The sequence below is a fragment of the Rousettus aegyptiacus genome, unplaced genomic scaffold (genome assembly GCF_014176215.1).
Source record: "Rousettus aegyptiacus isolate mRouAeg1 unplaced genomic scaffold, mRouAeg1.p scaffold_m13_p_8, whole genome shotgun sequence".
NCBI lineage: Eukaryota > Metazoa > Chordata > Mammalia > Chiroptera > Pteropodidae > Rousettus > Rousettus aegyptiacus.
The window spans coordinates 64,846,669-64,857,962 of NW_023416311.1; the positions used below are offsets into that span (position 1 = coordinate 64,846,669).

Sequence of the window (11,294 nt, forward strand, 5' to 3'; positions counted from 1 at the left end):
CAAGTGTCTGCACTGGGTATCTGTCCCTTTAGCTGCCTGTCCTCCAATCTTCTCCTTGGAACAGTGGGATGAGAAACATCCATCCTTGTCATTTTTCCAAGGCTACCCAAAAGATTCTTCATGCCCTTGTTAAGGGAATGGGCCGAGTGTGGTTGCAAGGACTGCCTGAATGAGAAGGGAGGGTGCTGGGACTTGGAAAGGCATTTAGGGATTCCTTCAGAAGCCTCAAGTGATCATAAACCATTTTAAAGGACCTTTAGGGCCATGGATTCTTCAGGAATCAGAACCCGAATGCAGTTTCAGCCTACAGGACTCTTCTAGAACCTCTCCAACCTTAAGATCCTTTGGCTAAATATAGACTTTCAGAAGGAAGGGGGAAAAAATCACAGCTAATTATAGCCCCTAAGAGCTTGCATGTGAAGGCTGAACTTATCAAACTATACCCTTGGATATTATACAGCCATTCAGCAGCTGCCTTCTGGGTGCTCCAGACAGGCCCTAGGAGGGTACACCACAGGAAGATGGTCTGAAGGGACAGGAAGAGCCAAGTGTGTGGAAGGGAGAATGAACCACCCAGCCAGCTGGAGAAAAGAATGACAGGTCAGGAGTCAGTGCTGGCGGCTCCTGCTAGGGTAGCCTTCCCACACCAACAAGCACAGAGATTTATGCCATATTTAAATCTCCAAAGTCGAATGGGTTCAGAAAATTGTAGGAAAGTAAACATACTGTTTAACCACTAGGTGGGTGGCCATCACATATGTTACATATCTGAAAATTTAAGTCAGAACAGCTTAAACCTTTCCATATCTAATTCCCAATAGTAGTTCCAAGCTGGGTTAGTATTTTTTATTAACAAAACCAAGGCTGCTCTTTCCCCCTAAAAAAAAGGCAGTTAGCCCTTCAATATAAATCTATACATAAAAAAAAATAATGCTTTGTTTTTAAAATTAAAAGCAAGAGAGCCAGATTTTTTTCTAATTTAGGATTCTTTGTTTGGATATGTAAACAGAAAGAGGTGCCCAGTCTGGTTTCTAAAAAGCAAGTTTAGTGTGCAGAATAGGCAGTTAGAACAATCTCATTTGTACCTTCACATACAGCAAATTTGGAAAGAAAAGCACCAGTGGACCAAAAAACATATTGAATGCTAAATGTAATTGCCATGATGCCTTTGACTACAGCCACAATCAAAAGATACTCTAAACTTTAGACCCACAGTTTAGTAAACAGCTTCTTTTTCACATCTCATTATATAATAAGCCATGGTCATTAAGAGCACTATTGATCAAATTCTCACATTCACAAGGAACTGGAGCGACTTTCCACATTACACTTTTAACAAGTCACTAGAAATTCTTTGGGTCACAAGAGTAAAATTAAACATCCTGTCATGGATAATGGTAAGTGAAATTGCAATATGTAGTCCTGAGTATAAAGATTAGCTTTACTCCAAAGCATTTCCAAATCAAATAAGTTCAAATGATGAACTTTTCTTTAATATTCTTATGGTCAAAGAAATTCTATAATAACTTTAGGGGGAAATAAAACAACAAAATGCACTTCTATGCAGTATAAAAATGTTAAAAAAATTTTTATCCATAAACTAGCAATTATTATCAGGGGTTTACTAACCTATTTAGGATTTTAGAATATTTACTGTCTAATCTTAGCATACGATACTTTTTAGCTAAACACATAAATTCATTATAATATCAACACAAATTTTTTTCAGTAGCAGCAGTACTCTTAAACATGTAAAAACATGTTATATGTTATAAAACAGCAATAGATTCCACGTGCAGTCAAAGTAATCTCAGATTAAAATGGGCATCAAGTTCTAATAAACACATTCACCTACCAAATAGCACTAGAGATTGGACTGATTATTAAAAATGAAGAAGGGAAACAAGTAGGACCCCAGACTATAATGTAGTATAGTGTGTGTGTGTGTGTGTGTGTGTATAACATGTATTTTTTTCTGTACCTATAATCATATGTATATAATTTTCTAATAGAAAATCCCAATCAGAACTATGGGAAGCAGAAACACTTCTCTCTTTCTCAGAACTGCTTTCGTTTTGACCCAAATTTCCTGGCTTATTTGAAATGATTTTACCTTTCTCATTACAAATTCATTTGAAGTAAAACTGTAGAATCTTCAAATCTTTAGAGCATCTTAAAAAAATAGATTCTGCCATTATGTAATTTTATATTCTATTTCTTTTCTTTTGTCATTCATTCATTTGGTGTTAAATTTTACAAATTTAATCTAATGCCAATCAGTGATCTGCCTGGGAAACTTGCCTTAGCAGGCAGATGTCCAGATCAAAAAATAACCCATTTTCATAGAAGAAATATACACAAACATTTACACATCATACAAACTAAGGTTGAAGTGGGTGGGGCCACTTGATGGATATCTGTTTGTCTCTTTCATTGGAAAATTTCATAGGCAGCTTCCAATACCCACAGACAAATTTAGATGAATGGAAGCGCTGACTAACGATGCCATTATCTATATACCAAATATAAATGAAATCCTGAAAGTCCTGAGTCATTCACATGAGCTACTAAAATAACAAGGGAGGAGAACTCAAAATAATGATAACAAAATGTCTTGAGATGGAAATTAATAAAAAGAAATAGCAGTCAGATAAATAAAAAGATAATATAGGCTTGATTTCAGGAAAGAGATCTAAATCTAGTAAAGGGGCTAGTTTAATGAATTGCCAAAATTGCATTATGTACAATCTTTTTAGCAATAAAATTATTTTAACCTTTAGTAACTAAGAGTTGTTATTTTAGGAAAATGAAGTCAATACATTTGTTTTCCTGAGGCAGGCAGGGGCAGTATTGTGCTATTCATGAACTTCATTAATATTCATTATTTTTAAAAGCAGTTTGGTTAGCTTTGGCCATTATCTGTACAGATATTTTACCTTTAAATAAAAATAATTACAAGAATTTTATTATCTAAAATGTAATAGCATGAAATTCGAAACCTATGTTTCTAGTAGAGGACAGTCTTTGTAGAAGGGTCTATGTTTTTCAGAAGGGTTTGTTTCAATTGAATTCCCGAGGTAAAATTCTAAAAATTATAGTGACTAAAATAACCTAAATGTAACCAAAAGTAAACTGAAAATACTTTTTTTTTAAATGCTCAAATTAATTTCCACTTAAAAGAGTACCACAGTTGACCCAATTAGCTCTGCAAACGTATTTGGTTGTTTGACATTCTTTAGGATTTCACAGCAGACTATTTTCACTCGTCCAGCACCTTAGATCCCCAAAGATCCCAGTGCACATTTAGCGATATTTACCTTATGAAGTAACTAAATCCAGATGAGCATAGAGCTCACATCACTGTAACAAGAAATTGTTTCCTCATGTTTACAGCTCCCATTCCGGGACTAGAAACTGAAAACTCCGAAAATGATCCTTGTGCACCAGGAAATAGTGCACAGAAATGCAAACTAGTTTATTTGTAAATAAGCCCAGCCATAGTAACCATATGATACTGTGCTCTACAGAAGTCCTCCAGCCTTTGTAAATCAGGCTCTCCACACTAGGACAGATTAACAACCAGGGCAAATAATTCATGTACATGGAGTTGGAAATGGAACCCTCCACATGTTCTTCTTGATTCATGTCCACACTGAGGTATAACAGTGTTGATTAGTACTTTCTGAGGAGAAAATAAATACGTGAAAATTAAAATACCACCTAAAGAAGTCTGAATAATTCAGGGAAATATTAAGGGTATGGGCAAAGGGAAAATTAACTATAGCAAACAGCTAAACTTTCAAGAAAATACATCTCTTTGTGTGGATTTATTTATTTATTTATTTAAAGGACTGCCTACTCTATAACTGTATTTGAATCTATTTGATTTGTGTTTGTTAAAAGTACTGTCTAGTCCCTGAGAAACACCTCAGTGGCTTTCCTTTAGATTTTGTTTTTGGCTTTTTGGTTTTGTGTATAAAGTAAACTAGCTCCTTAAGACTAGTACAATTTTCCTGTTCAGGGCAGTTTGAAAAATAGGGGAAAGCAGCTTGCTTCTTTTTATCAAAGATACATGACTACTGACATAATTTTTCTAAAAACATGGTTACTAACAGATGACCAACAAGAAAAGTAAATTTAGCACCTGCCTCCCCACCCTCACAACATCATAGTGAGATAATAGGTAGCATTCTCTTCAGAGATGTTTATTCACTTTGACTTATTGTTGAAAAGTAGAGAAGAATTTTGCTGCACCCACCAGCGGACAGATTTCCAATTCAAGAGATCATGCTTTGGGTTGGCCACTTTAGGGGTAGTGAACTCTCTCAGCCATCCATATCTGCCTTGACTTTTCATGGGGAACACCGCAACCCTGTCTCTGATTTCCGAGGTCTGAATGCAGTATGCGGCCTTCCAAACTAGACAAAGTTAATGTTGGTGTTCTAGGTCCTCCGTGAAAACCTGTGGCCCCCCAGTGGTATTACTTCATGAATGGCTAAGGTCACAACTCTGCAAGTCAGGCCTTGTCCGTCCGGCAGTGTGAGCGGGACTGAACGTGTCTGCATGAAAGTATAAAATGTAAAGTGTTAATCAAGAGTCCCCCAACACTGGGGGTCTGGGAGGGCAGCAGGAGCATCCAAGCGCGAGGAGCAACTGGAAACCACAAACGCCCAAATTGGGTAGCAGCTATTGAACTAAACCCGGAAAGCTAGCTTAGGAAAGGAAATCAGTTAAGTTTAGACCTAATGGTATAATCAAGATATCAGAAAAGACCTATTAAAAACAGAAAAGTTGGTAATGACATCCCTGTCCTCAAAAGCAAGGATTTCTTTTATGTTGCAGTTGAAGCCTCGAAATACAGTTTATGACTCTAATGCCCTTTATTCCGGAAGATCCCTGAGGTTTCTGTACAAATGTCCTGCAGGAGTGTAGACAGCCTCCCCCCACCCACCACCCACCCCCTGTCGCCAGTACACGCGCGCCTTCGGCTTTGCCTCGCCACCACTTCAGGTAACCTTTAATGAGGGGTCGGGGGACGCAAATCAACAATCTTCGCCCCTGTCGGTGCATCCTGCAAACCCTCGGCAGCCAACAGGCTGCAGGACCAGTACACTGCACTCCAGTCCCAGGCCCCTCCCCCGCTCCCCTGTGCCCATCACCAACCGCCCACTTGCCCCTACACAGCCCCTTCCCCACTTCCTTTCCAGGGGGCCATCCTTTATCTCCCCCCAGAAACCCACCGGCGCTCTCCGCGCCCACCAGCAAATTCCTAACAGCCTCAGGCTTCCAGGAAAGCCAAAAAAAAAAAAAAAAAACCAAACACCATGACATCACGGGCAGGTTTATTTGGGTTTGTTTGTTTGCTTGTTGGCTCGATTAAATACTCGTGGAAGGTGAACGTACCCCACACAGGAGAAGTTTGATGTTGACAAACTTCTGGTGGCAGCGAGACTGTGTCAGCACAACTTCCGGGATAATGAGAGCTGCTTTGCAGGGAGCGCGGCAGCAGCGGCGGGAGGCGGCCGCAGGACGGAACAGCAAATGCTATTCAGCCCGAGCAGTTTCAAGCCGCCCGAGCTGGGGAATTACTGTAGTCGAGCTACGGCTCTTACCACCGGCGCTGGATCTGGGCGCGCGTTAGGGGGGGGAGCTGCAGGCACAGGGCGCCGAGAGGAGAGCTTTCAAGTTACTTTGCTCCATCTCTGCACCCGGCTGAGGCTTGCAGGCTGCGTGGTAACTACAAACATCGTGTTCCTTGCTTCTTTGGGCGGCCGCCTTGGAGCCAACCAACTTTTCTCTCCCCCCAAAACTCCCTCTTTGTTTCAAATAGGACTCTCCAAAATTTATTCTTGGGAAGACTGACAGCCGGGGTCAAGAAACAGCTGTTGAAGTTAATGTTTCTTCCTCCCACTTCGTCTGATGGTTGTGCCCTGCCAAGACAAAGTGAGAGGCACTGCCTGGTGGCTTCTTTAAACAGACATGCATTTAGCCCCCCAAAAGGGGGGGGGGGCGGATTTTCCTGCTTAACATACAATCTGATCAGAAATGCAACAGCATGTGCCTTTCAACTTGTGCTGATTACTTGCCGAAAAGATGCTGCAGCTTTTAGTTTTGAACACTTTGAGCATTGGGGGAGGGGATGGCGGGAGAAGTGGTTGACAGCTTCTACTTTTTGGTATAAGGGCAAACATTTTAAACCTTCCTCTGACCCATCACTCACCCTCTAAGAATGGTAGAATGGCCTGGGGGAGGGAGAAAGAGTTGCAGTCCTTCGCAAGGTTTAATTCACATTTCAAAATTCAATCATTATGCAGAACAGGGGCTTGCCTAGAGCTAGGCACATTGTTTTTCATTTGGAGTCTTAAGCCAAACCTTGATAGTGCTGCCAACTCTTGGTGGCTCCCAGTGGCTTTCTCCAGATTAGGCCTGCCTTCTCTTCCTTTCCCCAGTCCAACTCCTTGTTTGCCCAGAGGACATACTCTTGGAGAAACTACCCTGTTCTTTCTGCTGCTATTTCCAGGATTAAGGCTGGTTTTAGCATAGTCCTTCTTCAGCTCTGCTTTTTAGAGTGCGGGGTGGACTGCTGATGGGCCCCTTGGGGTTGTTCTTGTAAGTCTCCATCTCCTGACTGAGCCCTCCCCAGGTACCCAGCCTCCATAGTCTGAGGTAGGCTGATGGGAACTCTGTCCTTCCGTATCAGAGAGTTTACCCTTCCAACATACCCAATCTCCATTGTAAATGCTCAGCTCACTTGGCCTCTCTCAGACACAATCACATGGAGACATAAAAGGCTCTTCTTCCACATTACCAGGTTATCTCGTCACCACATCGCAATGCGGTGCCATCACAAAGTGATATTGCATCAGGCTCAAGGATATTTTAGGAAGCTCTGGAGCTGGGTCCAGCAAGCCTTCCATGCAGGCATCAGGCCTACGCTGCCAAATGAGGGCTGCAGAGCTGCTGGACAGGTGGCAGTGATGCTCTCTCTATTCTCAGCTCCGTTAACCACTTGTTCCTCTCAACCCCCGAACCAGTCAGATTTACTTGGTGGCTTCCCATGCCTCTCTTTTCTTTGCTTTCAGATGCTACCACCTTTATTTTTCTTCATGTCTCTGCAAAATATTTTGGTCCACCTTCTCACGTATTTCCTGTTTTTCTGCCTATCATAGTCACTTGCTGAGGCCTTAATTAATATTCGTTCTTATTAACTATAAATCAGCTGAGTTACACTTGGAGTTGCAGTGTCTGCCGCACATACAGCCTCCAACTTGGTTGTCTGCAGGCCTGTTTGACTAGGTGAACTTTTCTCATTCTTCAGACTCTGGATCACCCAGCAGGTTGGCACAATGGCAGTGGCCAAGAATCAGTGCACCACTCTCAGCAAGCTCCCCCTTCTCTGAGTCCTGCTAATGGAATCCAGCAGCCAATTGACTTAAATTCCTTCCGCTTTATTGTTCTCAGTCCTTAGGCCAATGCTCAGCATCTAGCAGGACTGTGAGGCAGACCTCCACTGATCCTAGAGTTGTAATTCCCCACTGCTGGCTCCTGCAGTTTTATTATGGCCTCTTCCCCCTCCCCACCCCCCAAGATTGACAGACATAAACCTCCAGTGTGGAGGCCAGCAGCAGCACCCTTAAAGGCTTCTTTGTGTGGAAATGTAACCTTAGGGCAAAGTCGGCCTGGCTCCAGGAAAGGCACATTACCCTGCTACAGGAAAGTAGTGTGCTGGGACAAACCTCAGGATTTCTCCTTCTGGCTGGCTACCTGGGATTCTCCTAGGGACGATGTTTTCTTCCTCTAAGAATTTTTTTGTGGGAGGACTTTGAGAGATTGGGAATACTGTAAGAGGAGGCCTGTAGTGGCTGTCCAGGGAACTTTTCATATAATCAGAGCGATCAGGTGTCCTTCCTTCAGCGAGTGGGTCTCTAAATGCAACCACAGGTCAGGGCGTTGTCCCCGGTGGGGTGGGAGGTGGCACCATTTGCTCTTCTTGTTGCTGATGCTACTACCATGCCCAAAAGGAATGTCTTTGAAATACTTAGAGGATCTATTTATGCAGGTGTTGGGTTAGACAAATTACTCCAAAAAGCAGGGTGAAAAGATACAGAATCTTAATTTATCATTCAGGATTAAAGTCAGATTTAAATCAGGTAGAATTATTAAGAGATTTAGAGCCAGTGTCTTTTTCCAAAAGAAGAAAGGACCAAAGAATCCTCTTTGTTGAAATATAATCATGCCAGGAATGTAGCTTCTTGTGTTTGGAGTTTTTTTTTTTTTTTTTCTCTCTCTATTTTTTAGGTGTTCACTTATATTTCCCATCAGTCAAATAGAACAGTAATAGGAAATTTGATTACCAGATACATATGATTAGGCATTAACCGTTCCTTATGGACAAGTACAAAAAACAAGAGATGAAGGTATGCACTTGTCACTACAGAGGGCTCCGTGTAGGAACAGGGACTATGCCTGAATTAAGGGGTAGGTGAGCTATAGCTAGTTAGAGCAGATGAACTTGGAATCAGGAAGAGGTAAGAAAGATACAAACAGTTCATATGGAATCTGGAGCTGCTTTTAGCCAATGTTTTTGGAAAATGTATTCTCATGGAGTCAAGAATATGGACAGTGAAGGCAATGAAAACAAGGAAATGTCTTTAGATCATATTTGAAATTATAGAATATAGACAGAAATTAAAAAAAAAAAAAAAACACGTGCAATTATTTTACCCCTTCCCTCTTCCTCCTAAATCTAGGCAGGAGTTTAATTTAGGATTAAAGGGCTCCCTGTTGCTTCTCCTCTAGCTTCTCCTCCAGGGTATCCCATCCACACTCCAGTTCTGGTTTTGGGCAGAACTGCAATTGTCTTTGGTAGGGAATTCCATGAACTCCTGTGCTGGGTTTCTAGTGTGGGAAAATGTCAATTGGGAGGCTAAGACCACCAAACTAGTTTCATTATGACCCAAGGCACACTTAAACCCAGCCCTTCAGTGGTAGGCAACTGGCCCAGCACACAGTTCTCTGCAGTGCTCATTAAGATGTTATTTATATTTTACAGTATGGTTCCAAGCCATAAGTTGGGATTTTATCTTGGCAAATAGGAAAAAAAGTACTCTTGTGATATCTGAACCTGCAAAGTTTTAACTTCTACTATGGAACTGGTAGTGATTTGCAAAATAAGGTCATAGCATTGGAGAAAGATCTCCCCATTTCTGTTCAGAGGAGCTGGTGGGGAAGTGAAGAACAAATGAAAAACCCATGGTCACAAAGTTAAACTATTAGTCAAATAGATTTTAACCTGTATCTTTCTCCTAAAAGTGAATTTAAGATCTGCTAAAAGTACAAAATCAACAACTCTGATGAAAGCACATTTAATACTTTGGTCCAGAACCTACGGAAAAGGTAGTGAGTCTACATAACTACGCTCAATCTCCTTGCCTTGGAACTTTCATTCACATGACCAGAATTATTCCAGATCAAAACAGTATCATTAATCTCAGTCAGTTATAGGTGAACCAAACTGTCTGGATTCTTACTTCGATAGGCCAAATTAAATTAACATTTTAATGATGTGTTTCTGGCATTGTTCATACTTCATAAAGAGTAACTCACTTTATTTGACTCAAGGCAACAAGGCTAAACAAGTGATTCAAAAAAAAAAATGGATCTTTTCCAAGTCTGGAAATTAAGTTTCCTTGAGTTTTTCTGAGGCAGCTAAGATTCTCAGAATCTACAAGCCCAGCTCTACAATGCTACCATCTTTCCAAGACAACCATTAAAACTTACAGCTAGAACCAGTCGTGCAAATAATTTTTTTCAACAGCCTCATGAAGGCCAAATGAAAATTAGAGGCCATCTCTCAAATGGCAATAGGCCAAACATCTAAGATCTCTGGAGATGCCTGACATCTTGCCATGTTGTCGTCATATTCGTATCCTGGATAAGGTATTCTCGTCTGTATTTCACTGACTACCAGTAAGGAGCATGTGCAGAATAATAAGTGATTCAACTTTTAGTGCTCCAGTTAGAACCTAACATGTCTATCAACATTCCCAGGTAGAGGGTATGGGGAATGAACATTAAAGATGGCATCAGTTCTTCACCCATCAACAGCCTGATGATACCATGCTAAGGAGCCACCATAATTCTGTGGCTTGTAAAATTCTGGGATTATTGTGATTACTATATGGAATGCTCAGCTGACAACAATAAGCCCTTTCTCAGCTGCAGAATGCTGAACAATGAGGTCAACTACAGCGGATTTTTTTAAAGCAAAATTTAGGGGAAAGCAACCACTTCATGGACCCAAGAGAGTTTTTGCTGCCAAATAGAAATCTCAGACCCTAGCAGTTAGTTACACAGTACATTTGATTTCTAAAAGTGCTTGCTCCTCAAAAGATCATAGTAATATAACAGTTTCTTTTTTTTTTCTAACCAACAGGTGAAACTAGAAAGTATCTTCCCATCTCTGTTCAAAGAAGTTACGTGCCAGTCTGCAAAGAAATGCCTGCCTACCCAGGGAATCTTCAAATTTGCACGTATATCAACAGGCCTTCAACGTCATGCATCTAATTATAATCTAAATATAAATACAATCATGCAATTCTCTAAATATAATCATGCAAATTAATAAATGCCATCGCCTTTTAACACTACTCTAGCAGTTGACTTTCTTTCAGGGCCATTTTTCACAAAGAAACAAAGTTATTATTTCTTTGAAGGATTTTTGCAGTTTTGATAGAGAACCATAGTCTAGATGTAAATATCAGGTAGATGACTGGGCCCACTCACTAATCAAGTGATTTGTTCTCAGACAATAATATTTGAGATTCTGATGCTTGCCTCCACAAAATTGCAGATTATTATTTTTCATCAACCTTTGAGGTCGTCCATAAGTCATTGCAATGTTCAATGTCAAGTCTTCACATTATTAGAGGTAGAGAGAACAACAAAGGAAAGAATTTTCCTTGTGGGATTTTCATTTTCCACAAGTTATTTTCCTGTAGTTTATGATGTTGAGGATACTTTTTAGAAATTTTTCAAGGAGATGATTCCCAGTCATTTTTCATCAAAAAATATATTTTTGCATTTCATGTACTAACCCAAGAGAGGTTGTAATAAGCTGTTTTTACTCTGCAACAAGAGAAGTGACCTACTGTCTTGTATTTCATAATGGCCACAGTAGTGAACTAAAACCATTTTTTCCCTATATTTGGTTCTTCTATAATACTATTTTGTGATTGGATACATATAAACTTTGCTTAAAAGATCAAATGATTTTTTCTTTTTAAAAATGTACA

General features: G+C 40.5%; 1 protein-coding gene across 1 annotated transcript; it reads left to right on the forward strand.

Annotated features, from left to right (window-relative positions):
- Positions 1-1,259: 1,259 nt before the first annotated feature.
- Positions 1,260-10,626, forward strand: LOC118606907. Its single transcript, XM_036226287.1, has 3 exons — positions 1,260-1,397; positions 5,413-5,733; positions 10,436-10,626. The coding sequence occupies exons 1-3, from the start codon at positions 1,260-1,262 to the stop codon at positions 10,622-10,624; spliced, it is 648 nt and encodes a 215-aa protein (XP_036082180.1). The 3' UTR covers positions 10,625-10,626.
- Positions 10,627-11,294: the final 668 nt, after the last annotated feature.

Excerpts from the sequence above, each read along its gene's own strand:
- LOC118606907 (XM_036226287.1), top strand. The coding sequence starts at position 1,260 with ATGGTCATTAAGAGCACTATTGATCAAATTCTCACATTCACAAGGAAC. Across the intron at positions 1,398-5,412 it reads ACATCCTGTCATGGATAATG|GAGAAGTTTGATGTTGACAA; the intron begins GTAAGTGAAATT and ends TACCCCACACAG. Across the intron at positions 5,734-10,435 it reads TGAGGCTTGCAGGCTGCGTG|GTGAAACTAGAAAGTATCTT; the intron begins GTAACTACAAAC and ends TCTAACCAACAG.